Here is a 14,684-nt window from a genome sequence, read left to right as displayed (position 1 = left end):
TCTTAGGTGTCACAAAAATTCTTGTCCAAAATAAGAAGCTCTGAGGTTTGTAAGCACGTACTTTTGAAATATGAATACGAGACAGGCTGAATCCCAGGTGAGTCCTCCTGACACACAACAGAGGATCCATTTCGTAGATGCCAGAACCTAAAGGTGAGATTTCAGTGAAAGGGAACTCTTACATCTGGGGTTTTACAATTTCCTTCGATACAGATAATCTTGCTCCCATGTAGGAAGTCTGACCCATGTCAAAACAACCTGAGTTATAGCAGGGTGAAGCCTTTGGATAACTCATTAAGACATATGTCAAAACGCCCTAAAGATGAGTGCGTTTCCATGCTCAGACAGGGTAAAGGGAGGCTGAACACTGCTCAGAGTATTATTCCATAAAATGCTGGGTGGATGATGTGCAGCTTCATTTCTGTGTTTTTTTCATTTTCCTTATTTTTTTCTATTTTGTTATTGTCTGCTGTGTTAAGATTGTGTCTTCTTCAAATACCGTTAACCAAGCAAAGGTTTTTTGGGAAGAGGAAGCTGAAGGTGCTGTTCAGGGCAGACAGGGAGCTGGTCTAGTCACTTGCTGACAAAAGAGATTTCTTCCCCCATTTACAAATGTGTTCTCCTTCCTTCTTACCCTCCTTTTCCTCTTCATTTGCTCTGAAGCTCATCTGTTCAGAGGTTATGCTTACTACCAACCAAGCACAGTGTTTTTTTTTTTTCTCAGTTTAGTTTTTTGGTGGATTTAGTGGGTGGCTTGCTGTACATCGTGAGCACCGATGCTGGTGGGCTGGAGAGGATGGAAAGTGTGTGGCTGGGTAGAGTGGGCAATAGGGACTCTCCTGACTGTTAGATGAACTCAGCACTTACTGCTTCACACAAACGAAGGGACACCGCACACCCATGTAATTGTTTCCTGTGCAGTTTGAATTGGGCAAAACAAGCCCTTCCATGTGGTGTTCGGATTCAAACCTTGCAGTCTTTTTGCTCTTGTGTGAGAATCCAAAAGTAAAATACTTTGCTAAGTGAAAACCTATCTGTATGATTGTTTTGGCCAAGAAATTCAAATAGGGGAGTTAATAAATTTTAAAGGGGGAGAAATTTTTTGTCAACCTGAACCTTAAGGATGAAAACCAAAAAAACATCAGTTGAATTTTTCTGCTTGCTTCAAGAATTTACAATGTAGAACTTGTAATTTCTTAATTGACCAAATTCATGAGAGTAGGTTTCTCAATTTTCACAGTTCATATTTTGAGTCTTTTACGGTTTTTTGTTTTTGGTTGCAAGTTAAGAAGAATGAATTTTCAGCTTTTCTAAACGAGCTGAGTTAGTACTGAGATGTTCTTTCCCTGTAAGCTTACTTTTCAAAGAGAATCAATGATACAATTTGTGCTTTGCAGTCGTGCCTGCTTTTCTCATTCTTTTAAGAACTTCCCAGTACTGCTGACATTGCTTTGTGTCCATAGCTGTAAAAATCCACTAGCCGACCATCCAGTCATTGAACCATAGAAACCCAGTTTGAAGGCCTGGAAAACGGGCTTAGACATCCCGTAGTGGAGCAATAAAAGTACAGTTCTGAGGAGACTGTCCTCAATCCAGATGCAAATACAAAGAATACAGTACCCAATATATAATGAAAACAGGACCTTGCACAAGAGGCGTGTTACTAGTCATTGATTCCGCTTTTTCCTGGGTGCAATTCGAAGAGGTGGTTTGCTCTATAAAGCCTGGTTTGTCATGCAAGATGATGTAATTCACACCATGGTTGGGAGAGAGACTAAGCGTGATGTTTCTAGGGAAGGATCTGAGCTATTCCAGTTTTGTATGCAGAGAAGTGACTTATTGTCTGAATTCAGTCTCATTTGTTCCCTATTTAATAACTTCCACTTTTTTATTTTAGGGTGGTGTCAACCCTTAATGTATGAGATTTTTCTGGCTATTATTCTGCATCGAGTTTATAAGAGCTGAAAAAGTCTAATTTTATCGAGCTTGTTGCCTTCAGCTTGTGAGTCCTGGCAGCCCCCTGCTTTTTCCATTTCCCCCTCCTGCTTCTCCAGCACTCAGTACTAAAACAGCTGTAGCATTGGTTATCTACTTAAAAACCTTCCAAGAGTCCTGTGTATGCACACTTTACATTTTGGCTTGTTCAAATAACTTCTCAGCTATTTTTGACCACAGGGATTCTACAGCGCAACTTGAGCATCTGCACCCCTGGAAGACTGATGTGCGAAGTCTATGTTGTTGCCTCTGCTTTCCTGCAGGATAGGCTTCAGCTACTGACTCTGATCCTGACCATTGTGGTGTCCCCCCTCCCAGTTTCTCTGACTTGTATATTAAGTGGTTATAAAGTACACTTAGCTGTGAATCAGTTCTTCTGGTTTAAACTAATGTGTTTAACTCTCTTCTCTAGGCTCTGTTTTGGATATTATAAAGCACATTGTGGCCAAAGGAGAACACAAGACTGGTGTCCTGGATGAACCCTGTATAGCCACAATCCTTAAGGAGGTGCTGGAGGGGCTGGACTACCTGCATAAAAATGGACAAATCCACAGGTATTTTTCATTTTCCTCATCTTTGTCCCAAAAATGTGTGTTGCTGAAACAGAGCAGTGGGGCACATGCAGTCTCATCCTACAACCAGCTCTGAGGGTGTGGAAAAAGGAAAATAAAGGTTTGAGCTTAATCAAAACTCAGAATTCAAATGTGTCCATAGTAGCTGCTGCTTTAGGAAATACTAGGACTAGGCCAAGTTTGGGTAAGGTTTGGGGTATCAAAAGTTCTGATATAGAGAACCTCTTTCTAAATGTCAAAATTCAGCTGCAAAATGTAGTTGTTGGAGCTGGAAAACTTCAGCCAGTTTTGTTTCTTGCAGAGCTACAAATCACTGAGTACTGCACAAGAAGTGTTGAGCTATTTAATAAGGAACCTATTTTTGTGTTTTTTTTTTAAGGCTAGCTGTTAGATCAACATAGTGAAATTTGAATTTGGGTAATATCATTAAAAAAAATATGGAAAAAAGTAGTGGAAAAAACTTCTTCTGCAGGCAAAACCCAGTTAACTAATGGTCTGTGATTTGATGGATCACTGAGAGGTGTGGGTTTCTGTGCTGCTATGTCGTTTGGGAGGTATTTTTAAATCATGTTTTCCTCTCTGGTGTCAAGGTGTGGTGTAGTTCAGGAAAAGAGGATACTAAGTCAGTATGTTCTGCCGTTAAAAAGAATGAGATCTGCAATCCTAAATACGTGCTGAAAATAGAATATACTGCTTGTGGGTAATGTACATCATCCCAGCCACAGACTGCTGCTGGGAACAACAGCTGCTTCTTTCTTGGGAATTTCATGAGGTTGGTTGTCTTCTGGTCCAATGCCACTATAAGCATTGCTGCTGCTGTGCTGGAGTAAGTTTCTGTCCTCTTATGATAGCTGCATAAGAAGAGACAACTCTTTTTGCCAAAATGTTATTTTAATTAGAAAATCCAAGAAGTATTTATTTCATATTTTTGGTTAAACTGACTAACTTTTGTAGGTTGTTTTGGATTAAAAAGAAAGAAATGCTTGGAAAAAATTCTGGTGGAATTCTTTTCCCTGAAGTCTCAAATTTCGGTTTCCAGTCTCCATTAAACTTTTAAAAGAATGGCTGTCTTCATTGAAGACAGTTTTGATTTCCTAGCTGTCTGCTTAACTTTTTTTTTGTAGAGATAAGACTTCAGCAGCTCTGGGAATTCCGAGTACAGTAATAAAGGAATTTAGTTGCTGAGTAGATGGTAATTTTTCACCCTTGTCATAAGTAATTGACAAAACCACGTTCATCTGTGGCTTGCAGTTGATTTGCTTGGCTGATTTAGTTCATCTCCTGGTCTAATGAAATTGAAATCTATACGTTAAAGCAGCAGCAACCTGTTAAATTTCAGTTTTTCTGAAGATATCACATAGTGATCTCTGTATTGAAAGAGAGGTGGTTCTCCATTTGACTCGCTGTACTGAAACAACAAAACCAGTGGTTGTGGTAAAGATGATAGAGGATGTATTCATGTATGGTTTCTTTGGGTTTTTTTACTGCACTCAGCAAAAAAAAATGTTCACAGAAAGTCTGAACTGCTTGGTCTGAAGAAAATGTGATTCATATTGAATCATTTGGAAGCGGACTGAACCAAACCTGCTGCAACCATTCTCATCCTGTTCATTGAAGCATTGTGCCCTGATTTAGGGGACTTCAGCAACGAAATCAAAGCTGTGTCATTGCTGCAGCTTGCGGTTGTGCGTCAGCTACTTTGCATGGGTTGCATCCCTGTGTTTTGGGGCTGCTCCAACAATTGTGTAATGTTTTATCAGGGGGGAAAAAAAAAAAAGCGTTTGGATTACCTCATTGTGTTGGGACATGGTGGTCTGGGAAATTTGGAGAAGTGGTAATAGTAATGATCCAGAAGGAAAGTTGTGTAGTTTCCTACCTGTGATGCAAAGGATGCGTTTTTTTTAACTGCTGGCAGACAGCAAGCCTACATCCCTCAACGGGATGAAATGTTTTTCCTTAATGGAGTTAATCGTGCTGTCTTGCATTTTATCCAGATGTGTGTACGCTGCTGAGAAAAACACAGTTTAAAGTTGTAACGCAGATGGGACCTTTCCTCATCCATAGGAATAGCTGTATGGTTTTCCCATTTTGCTTAATTCTAGGGGTCATAATGTTGGTCATGCCTGATGGGAAAGGCAGGTGGAAATCTTGCACTCAAGCCAGAGATGCTTTAAGAGGAAGTGTTTAAAATAACTAAACTTTGGTCCCCTGGGTCAGCTGAAAGTATCTAAAGGAAACCAATGGCATCAGGCGATGGCTGAACGGCTGGATAGAGTGTCTGCAATGTGGGGCAGCTGCGGTTGGGGTGAGCTTCAGGCCAAAACAAGATTAGCTGGGAAGGGTCAAAATTGAAGGGCTTTGGTTAGACCTGGAACAATCAACCCAAAAGGAGCCGCCATCCAGCAGAGCAAAGTGTTCAGCTGGTTGCACTAAATATCCCGACTCCATTTGTCTGACACCTAGGAGAAAACGACTTGATAAAGTTAGAGAAACAGGATGGGTGAAATGAGTGTAATTAGTGCATCTGGCATTGGACCACCAGGCTGGTGGCAAAGCCTGAAGGGTGAGTATCTGGACCCAAATGTATTTTTGTGGACACCGCTGACCTGCACGGGGACAGCTTGTTAGTGCTGTAAATCATCAGTGAGATCAGAGAATAGATGTCTGACAGGGGAGCTGCTCGATACTTGTAAATTATGCATCATCTTAAATGGGTCAATTAAGTTAACACGTGGAAGACTGCCTTAATGAAATTCTGCTGCTGCTGAGTCTTACTCTGCGTAAGCCTGCCTTGAACTTAATGCCATTTCCAATTACAGTTTGGGGAGCTGGCTTCGCATGGAAGTGTAAATCCCTGCTTTGGACAGGAGAGTAGCCTGACAGTATTCTCCAGAGGAGATTAGAAAGCCAAATATCTAGTGAAGGCTTAAATTATATTTTTTTTTGTTTACTTTCCTAATTAACAGCCACAGCGAGGCTGAGACTTGAATAGATGTCATTGTTCAGCAACAAATGGTTAAGTCTCCCATGTTGTCCAAAGTGATTTTTTTTTTTGCATTTGTCTTGCAAGGGCTGTTGGGAACAGACAAAGGAGAAGGCAGAATCAGTTTTATTTTCATGAAATGCTCTATACCAAGGTAGTGAACACAAATAATCCCTGTCTCCTTCCAAAGCACTGCTGCCTCCCACATCTCAGGGCTGGCAGCTCTCTGCCTTCCTTGCCATGTGCTGGTCCTGGGTCATCTCTTCTGTGCCAGCTGCTGCCGTCCCTGGTGTGGGTTTCTGTGTGATCCCAACAGCAATCTGAAATCCTAGCGATCCGGCTCATGTTAAGTGAGTTAAATACCTGGGCAGCAGCCAGCGTGCTGAGGATGGAAGGCTGTACACGGGAACCCGTGGATGAAGCTGTTCCCTACGAATCTGCTTGGACATTTTCTTTATGGAGGTAGAGCAAGGCTGATGTGCTGCAAGGGGTTGCTCCCGTGCTCATCTTGTCTGGGCGACACACAGGGTGTGTTGCACCCCTTCCCCATTTGGACTCTGATTCCTGTGTGTATTTGGGGATTAGCAGGAGTTTGGTGAATGACTTCAAAATAAAACTAAAGCAAAAGTAACCCAAGAGGTTTTATTGCTTAAAGGTGCTTGTTGGAGGGAAGTTCAAGGCTTTTGCAGGTGGTGCTCTTTATGGCAGCCTGACAAATTAATCATGCTGATTAACTGTTACAAGGTCTCTCTGTCTTTCTCCCTATTTTTATCTCTGAGCTTATCTTCTGGTCATGATTAGCTGTTGTGTAACTGAATATTTCAGTTAGTCCAGTTGAAATGATACACTGCTTGAATATAATCAGATTCTCCTATTGCAGCATAATAAATAGGATCCTCACATGCTTTTTTGTAAAAACAAAGCTTTGGAAGTGGTTTAGGGTTGCATGTGCTTGAAACACTGGCATGGCAGTGATCCAGCTATTAATTTGTTTGCTGCTCCACTTCTTAGAGGGTGAGAGGTGCAACAGCACATTCGATCTGTTGAGTTAGATCAGCTTGTGCCCCCATACGGAGTGTTTTGGGGTTCTTTTCGGTGTCTTTTCAAAATCAGTTTCTGAGAGGGGCAGCAGGGTGCTGTGGCAGCTGTTTGAATGTTGCTTTGAAGAGCCCCTGAATACACTATTGCTGTGTTTTTTATGCCAAGTATATTAGCTTATTTTTTTGGACCTCAGGATGGTTTTGACACAAGATCAAAGTTTAATTGTCTGCCTCTTCTACCTGTACTAAGAGCAAATAATTTCTGAAAAAAGGGTGTCTGTATGTGAGCGCATACACATCACAAACACTTGTGCAGGGGGGTTTTGCAGGAGCCGCTTCGCCCGTAGCGAGTTTTGGATTTAAGATGAAGGAGCTGATGGATATATTTTGGCAGAACTCAGCTGTCCTACAGGATTCAAGCTTAATTTTCATGTAGCTGACTAATGTATTGATATCCGTGCTGGCAGGTTTTGTGGTTAAACTGGATTCCAGTATGCCTCTGATTATTTTGAGGACTGAAATACTGCAGTTCTTTTTGTTTCTGCAGCAAGACTGTAGGAGAGCTTCACAGCCCTCCTCTCCACACTGCTATAATCTTGTTTTGGGGAGTGTGTTTTGGAACTGAGGTTTGGTTGGAAAGGATTGAGGGATTAATAATGGGATGTAGAGCCTTTCACCTCTAATTGCCAGTTTGATTTTAAGTCAGGACACTAGTAATTTGAAAGCCAGCTATTGCTCAGCCATGGGAAGTGGACTTTTATATGCAGAGAAGTGTACTTTGGTCTCTTCTCCCTTATAGTACAGGATGGGTAGCCTTTAGAGGTAGTTGTTAATATAAATTTTAAAGCTTTAATTTGTCAACAGTTCAGTAGCCAGACCAATAGAAATGTTACTTTTGGGTATCTCTGTGGGAAGGAAGAAAAGATGCTGCTCTAGATTGTACTGGGAGATTTATTTCCCCAAATAAACACGCTGCTGTGCAGTGTCAAGGGCACAAGGAGCATCAAATCGCCACTCTGGGTGCACGGCAGTCAGGCTGGGCTGTATTGTGGTGGTTTGGGTGTCAAGGGCACAAGGAGCATCAAATCGCAACTCTGGGTGCACGGCAGTCAGACTGGGCTGTATTGTGGTGGTTTGCCGAACAAGCGTGTTCTCCTGGTGGCTGTTTCTTCCACGGCATCATCCAGAAATCAATTGTTCAAAAAAAAAAAATAGTTTTCCTGTGGTTGCAAAGAGAAAATATGAACCAGATGTAAATCCCAAATTTGCAGACAGCCAGAAACAATAGCTCCTGTGGAGACAGTTTTCCTTGAAGTGGATAAAGATTCTGCTCTGAAGCCTAAAAACCTGGCAATTAAAACTCTGATGGTAAATACTGCTGCTGCTGAAAGCACAGGAGTGCTGGGGGCCCTGCAGTGGCTCCGGGCAAATGTCACTGCCCAACCTTCAGGCTCTGTGCATCACGAGGGTCCTTGCAGGGTCCTTGTAGTGGCTCGCAGGGTGATGCCTGAAGCACAGAGCTTGCTGCATGACCGTTGCATTCAGGTATCTGTCCTCAGACCCAGGTGCTGCCCCAGGACTTTGTCACTGGGTGTCCTGCAGTTACTCAAAGTAACTTTGATTTAATCCAAGGGAAAAACCAGCTTTTTTTGTACAACTACTACGCACTGCATTAAAAAGGAGGTGAGTTTTAAGGGTTTTCCCCCCCCCACTTTGTTACATGGAGATGAGAAGCAGGTAAAGTATCCTGAAGAGGAGGAGATAGAGGTCAGGGTGATCTCCAGAAGGCTAAACAGCAATGATAGGTTTTGGTCAGTGATCCATGACTGAGTTGTACCCTCAACAAATATGGTTTCTAGCAGTTCTTTAGTTGTCAGGAGTATTTGGGTTTGATGTGTTTCCAGGGAGAATAGTCTTCATTCCCTGTCTGCATCTTTAATTGTATCTGGGGAAAATGTAAAAGACTTTCTTAGCTTCTGACTTTGAAGAAACCAAGCGCCAATTGACACGTATGTACAACTACTCCCTTCGTGACATCCTTCTCGTGTCACTGCTTTTATCTGATGTAGAGTACTGGGACTAGCTCACCCAGTATAGGCTCTTACATCATCTCTCCAGCAATAGAATAATTGTTTAAATCACTGGTGTTCATCCAGTTTGTCCCTTCTACTGTGATGCATAAAGCGAATAATCCACTTCAAAAAGATTGCTTTGAATGGTGTCCCCTTTTGTAAGGCAGCAGATTTTCTGTCCTTCATCGATCCTAAAAGCTGCATATGTCGAGATAAGTAATAAATGCCTTAAGCATTTATTCAGACCGCTGCAGTCTTTGCATTCATGTCTTATGCTAAAGCATGAGAAAAAGGTCACTCACTAAGTTCGTGTGGTAAGATGTTAAGCACACTTGAAACTTTTGCGAGGCTGCGTCAGAAATTATTTTTGCATGTTTACTAAATAAAATTGTATCTGTTTTTGCAGAGTTCTGAAAACTTTTAACATTAAAAAGTAAAGCACTTTCAAAACCAAAAGACAAACCCCCCACACACTTAGGACAGCAAATACAGAACTGCCACAGAGAAATGTATTATTTCGTGTCAGCCTGGAAAGCATCACCAAGTTACACTGGGAGTGCCAAGAGGACTGTTTCCATTGTAGATACCCAATTTTATAACTGCTTTCTCCATTTTATAGGAATAGCGGGATAAAACGAGGACATCTTTCCTCTTCTTATGCTGGCCACGCTTAAAATGCTTGTCTTCTAGATTTTGGAGGAGAAAGTCAAGCTGGCAAGTCTCTCGCGAGCCCTGGTTGTCTTGAATTTCTCTTTCTGCATCACATTGCAAACATTGAGCAAGAGCTGTGGGTGGCTTCCTCGATATGGATGGCTCTGGCTGTGTAGGGGAATGCCTTGGACCTCGTGTGCGTATAGATATACATAGTGCTTCTCCAGAACAGTGCTGCTTATTGCCTTTTGGAAATTAAGACCTTTTTGAGTGCTCTATGTAAAAAATATTTGATTGCAAGTTGGTTATGTGTTTACTGGAATGAACTTTCCTCTCTTTATCATGGCAGGGTCAAGGCAGGGAGATGTGAATCACCGACTTGCCAGTTTCTTCTGCTACCTGATCCGTCTCGTACTCAAACTGCAGCAATCTGCGCTTTTTGGGGAAATCCGTATTTCTGAGCACACTATGAACATATTTTAGCACGTGGGAGATACTGCAGCATGGTGGCGTGCATCACTAGGATTGCCACATGAAGCATGTCCACCTCCTTACAGGTTAAATAATTTGACACGAAACATTGAAATAAGGCCAGGGTATAACTTGACTGTTTTCCTCTGTTACCAGTACTAAGGCACGGCCTCCCAAAAATATCTGGGCCTCCAGGGATAGGAGGCAGACCTTGTGACTCCACAGCTTGCTGTGTGTGTTGCTTGTCATGTAACAGCTGTTAAAGGAGCTTTGTGCCTTGTCTCCCTTGCAGTCCTTAGGAAGTAGGATCAGGAAATGGAAGGGTTGAATAGATGAATTTGTGGAAGAAATCCTGTTATGTTTTTAGCTGCTGTTCCATGGTACAAAAACTTGATTTTTAAAGCCTGCTGGGCAGGGTCCTTATGGGGGATACATGAGAAGAAAACTGGAGTTCTGACTGAAGGCAAAACTTTAAGTGGTGTATGAGGTTAGCTTCTCTCTTGCATTGACTGCCAAAGGGCTGAAGCTTGTCAGAAGCCCTCGCTGCTTGGCAAATCCTCCTTGCCATAAGCTGATATCACAACAGTGATGTGCATTGGGGTGAACATATGAAGCAACAGCCTTTTTGTAGGAGGACGAAGTGGGGCTGTGAGGGTTGGTATGATTAGGTTGTCTCCATGCTGGGAGATAGGGCTAGGTTTGTAGCACTTCATCATCTGGCTAAAGGAGCTAATCTGTCTGAAAACTATTTTTTTAACGTTTTGTTTTTAGCTGGAGCAACTTCCCTCACGCTAATGTGCAGTTGAGGTTACCTGAGCACTCGTGCTGGGCTGGAGGCACGCTGATGGATGGGGAGGTAAAGTCCAAGGCAGACAGGATCAGTCATCGAACCGCACCTTCCCATAACCATCATTAGGCTTGTAAACACGTGGGAAGAGAAGGAATTAATGAGAGCACAAAACCATCAAAGACAAAGTTGGCAAAGGAACAAAAAGCGTAAGCTGGACGTAATTTGCTGAGATAAAGGAAAGTTGCAGGCGCTGCGATAACAGCGACTGTGGCAGACAGGAACGCTCTTAAGTGATGTGACACGCCGCTTGCTGTCTCGCTTCATGTCAGAGACTCGCACCAAGTTAGCCCAAGGTCTGCAACTGTTTCTTTACTGCTTCAGCATTTTACCAGCCCCTGGAGCCATTCAGATGACTGAGATGACAGAGTGAATTTCGGGAGGATCTCTTGCAGCTTTCTTTGGTGAGCCCTCCCTTGTCTGAACTGACATAGCAACTTAACCCAAAATGAATCAAACTTCTGAGTCATGATTTCTTGGACCCCAAACTCTTTACTTAAAGCAGCAGTCCACTTCTGCAGCATTGGAGGACAAAAAATCATGAGGAATTGTACCTTGTAAGTGCATCATGGATCCTCTGAAAGGTGTTTTGTGTTTTAGCTAAAATAAAGTACACTGGGAGATTCATTTCTCATGGAGCCCTTCCTGGGGTTTCTGTTTGCCTGTGCCAGGAGCCTGGATGCATTTATCACTCCCGAGAGGTCTCTTCACTGTGCTGAGTGTGGTTTGCCTGGGTGTTAAGGGTAGGGCATGGAGAAAACAAGTACTCAATGTACTTGTAGGAAGCTGACAGTCCTTTCCATGGGCTTTGTCTACACACCCCTCTGTTTGCAAACCACAATCTGTCAATCAGTTTTGCCTTTCAAAGCCTTGCTTCACGCTGCTTAAAAGAACCAAAAAGAACTTCTTAAAATTCCTGATAACACTGGATTATTCATTTAACTTTCTCCAGACATTAAAATGACAGTTAAAAACCCCTTAAATATTCCTACCTACCTAGCTGCCATAAAGTTATGGCTTTAAAAACGCCTCTACTATTTATGAGACTTGGAATAAATCACAAGTTGCTTGTGCTGCTGGCATTTAGCTCCTGCGTTGGGGCCCTGATCTTTCACCACAGCCCAGCAGCCAGCGGAGCAGCTCAGAGGCGAGGGTAGAAGCAGTCGCTGTGCTTCCCTGATCCTGAGCAATAAAGCGTGTGGCTGGGCTGGTCCCCCGCTGTAATTTATAGCAGCCTGGCTGCTGCTGCTGGTCCTGCCTGCCAGTGGCCGCAAGGTCCTGCTGAGAAGGCTGTGGATGAGCAGGGATGAAGCAAGCTGTGGACTTGGCTCTCTCTTCCCCCTGCTTATGCCTGCCTCAGCAGGGAGGCTGGAGAGAGGAGTATGGAAGCTGCTTTGCCAGCTCTCTGCTGTTGGAAGACCTTCAAGCTTTGGGAGATGTTCCCGAGTCCAGCTTTGCAGAGTTAAGTACAGCGCTGTAACAGACAGTCATTGCATCTTGCCCAAGAGTTTGGGACTTAAGGCTCAACCCTGTGGCATGAAAATGTTTGTACATACAGCTTTTCTGAGCAGGGAAATGTACAGCGCTTCTAATAGTTGTCTTGATTGCCTTCTCCTATACTGTACTGAACATGCTGACATTTGAGGGTGTAAAAATGCTGCTCTGCTTGCATGCTCCAAGCTTAGTTTTTGTTTTGCAGCTCTGTCTCAAATGGTAAAGCTCTTGTGGAAGAAATATTTTACGCTTATGGTGGTGAAACACTGGAACAGGATGCCCAGGGAGGTGGTAGATGCCCCGTCCCTGGAAACATTCAAGGTCAGGTTGGATGGGGCTCTGGGCAACCTGATCTAGTGGAAGATGTCCCTGCTGCCTGCAGGGGGGTTGGACTAGATGACCTCCATGGTCCCTTCCAACTCAAACTATTCTATGATTTTAGTGTATAGCCAGCTTTTTCTATTTTGGCTTAGAAGGCAAAGGGAAGAGGTGTGACATAGGTAACAGCATCATTGAAGGGGGAGAGTAATATTCAGTAGTAGAGAGATAGTGCTCATTTGGTGTGTAATGTCACAAATTGCTTCATATTTAATTGTAAGTAGAGATATTGTCCTGGAAGTGTTTTGTAAATTACTCAGAACAATGTCAACTCCAGCAATTGGTTGCATTCAGTTTAAATATTTTGAGTTATTCATTGCCATTAACAGAAAATAGCAATTCTTGTATTTTGCACCTTCTCTTTTTTTTTAAGTGAAACTTGGCAGGACCAACCACTCCTTCCTTGTGCCAAATTATGCACTATAGAGTTCAGTCCATGGAAATTTATTGCTACAGTTGATGTAAATTGCATCTAATGGGCAGATGACTCACGGCTGTGCTGACAGCCAGCGTTGCATCCCCAAGGCACATAGGAGCAGGTTGGAAACAAAGGCATAATAAACAGGGTTTATCTCCAGTTCCCCCTTCATGTGACAGTTTTTCTTCTCAGTGCTAGGCTACACAAGTCCTGGGATGCTGCTCTTTGCTCAGGTGGCTTGTATGGCGGTTGCAGTAGCCTTAAATTGTCCTGGCTATTGCTCCCAATGAAGACTTTTGAACACAAGCCGAGTGAATCCTTTTTGATTTCCATTCAATATTAAGAGGCTTGTTTAAAAAGCAATAACTTAACGTGTTTCATTGCTTTTCTCGCAAACACCAGTCTGTAATATGAAGTTTTGTTGCATATGCCAGGATTGGAGATAGCAGCTGGTTATTGATACTGTGCTCTCCATCATGGACAAGCAAGTCTTGCATTTTCCCTTAATGTTGTCACTGCAACGACAACCACTGTATGGTTGTGCCAAGGACTGAGGGCAGATCTGATAATTTAGCAGGATTTTAAGGGCTTGTGTAGGCTTTTTCTAGTGGGAACAAGCCATTGGGATACAGTTCTTGTAGTCCCCTCCTGCCCCCCATTGAAAAATTAGTTGTGGGGTGTGGGAACATCATACTTGAAACTGGGGAGCATCATCTCATTGTCCTCCTGTGCTCCCAAGTCTCCTGTACCTGGGTGCGTCATTGTAATGTTGTTGGGTTGGGGATCAGTTTGGTTTTGTAGCATCTAATGTCTCTGGCCCAGCCCTGACCTGGGGGCATTAATGTGATGTAACTGGTACGTGAGCGTTTGGTCGCACTGGGAAGCTAAACCAGTTTGGAATGCAGGCGGGGAGGGATTTCTGCCCTGCTCCGAAACCTTTCAGGGCTGATGTGGATGGAGAATCCAGCTTTGTCCTGGAGCAAGTCCAAACCCCTCTTGCCTCTCTGGTTGTGAAGTATGAGGTAAATAAAAACATAATTGTTATTTTGCAGAAGGGCTGTTGGAGGCTTTAGAACAGAGGAAGATGACAGATACGGAGCGGGAATGTCCAGAACTGCAGCAGCATTTGTTAAGCTACTGGCGAGAAAGAGTTTACTCCAGCCTTCTGTAACTTCATTTAAAATGTGATATAATTACTGTTTACACTACAGCCTAAAGCCGCTTCCTGTTTCCAGTATAGTAATTATGCCAGAGGCACCCCATTTATTCAGAGCATATCAGTCCAGGATATGGCCATTACCACATCAATAGGAAGTACCTTCAAATTGTTATGCTTGGCTTTCACCATATCCTGGAGTAACAAACTTCTTGCCATTCAGCTCAGGAGTTTATAAGCATCTCCTGATGAGAATAAACAGGAAAACACCCTTCCCCCCCCCCACCCCCTCCCCCCATTGCTTTAAATGCAATTAATTAATCTTAAAGATGGTTTTAAAGGAGATGGTTTGAAGATGTTTCTATATGCTAAAGAAAGGCATCAGTGTCCATACATGGAGGTGAGGAATGGCAAAGCTGGAAGTAGTCTCTGTGGTACAGTAACCCCAAAATGGAGTGGGTGTCCCAAAGCTAGGCTTGATGCCCATACATTTTTCTGCTCTGAGGTGGAGTATACCACACTGGGGTGAGTAATGGCCTTTTCAGAGGGTTGGTTGCTGGGAGGAAATACCACATCAAGGGGTGGTTTAATTCCGCAGCTTGACTTG

The 14,684-nt window shown here is 43.1% G+C and overlaps 1 protein-coding gene across 1 annotated transcript in view; it reads left to right on the top strand.

The window, feature by feature from the left end:
* Nucleotides 1-2,400: 2,400 nt before the first annotated feature.
* The window catches only part of LOC104467862 (serine/threonine-protein kinase OSR1-like), a gene marked incomplete at both ends in the record, with an annotated part of 39,972 nt that continues 27,688 nt past the window's right edge, over nt 2,401-14,684 (top strand). Inside the window, one exon of the mRNA XM_010081814.1 lies at nt 2,401-2,549. Within this exon, the coding sequence (XP_010080116.1) occupies nt 2,401-2,549 (149 nt within the window). The remainder of the gene's footprint in view (nt 2,550-14,684) is intronic.

This window comes from Pterocles gutturalis, unplaced genomic scaffold (assembly GCF_000699245.1).
Source record: "Pterocles gutturalis isolate BGI_N339 unplaced genomic scaffold, ASM69924v1 scaffold204, whole genome shotgun sequence".
Classification (NCBI taxonomy): Eukaryota; Metazoa; Chordata; class Aves; order Pterocliformes; family Pteroclidae; genus Pterocles; species Pterocles gutturalis.
The sequence above is the reverse complement of the archived record's forward strand: the minus strand, read 5'-3'. Positions and strand labels throughout refer to the sequence as shown.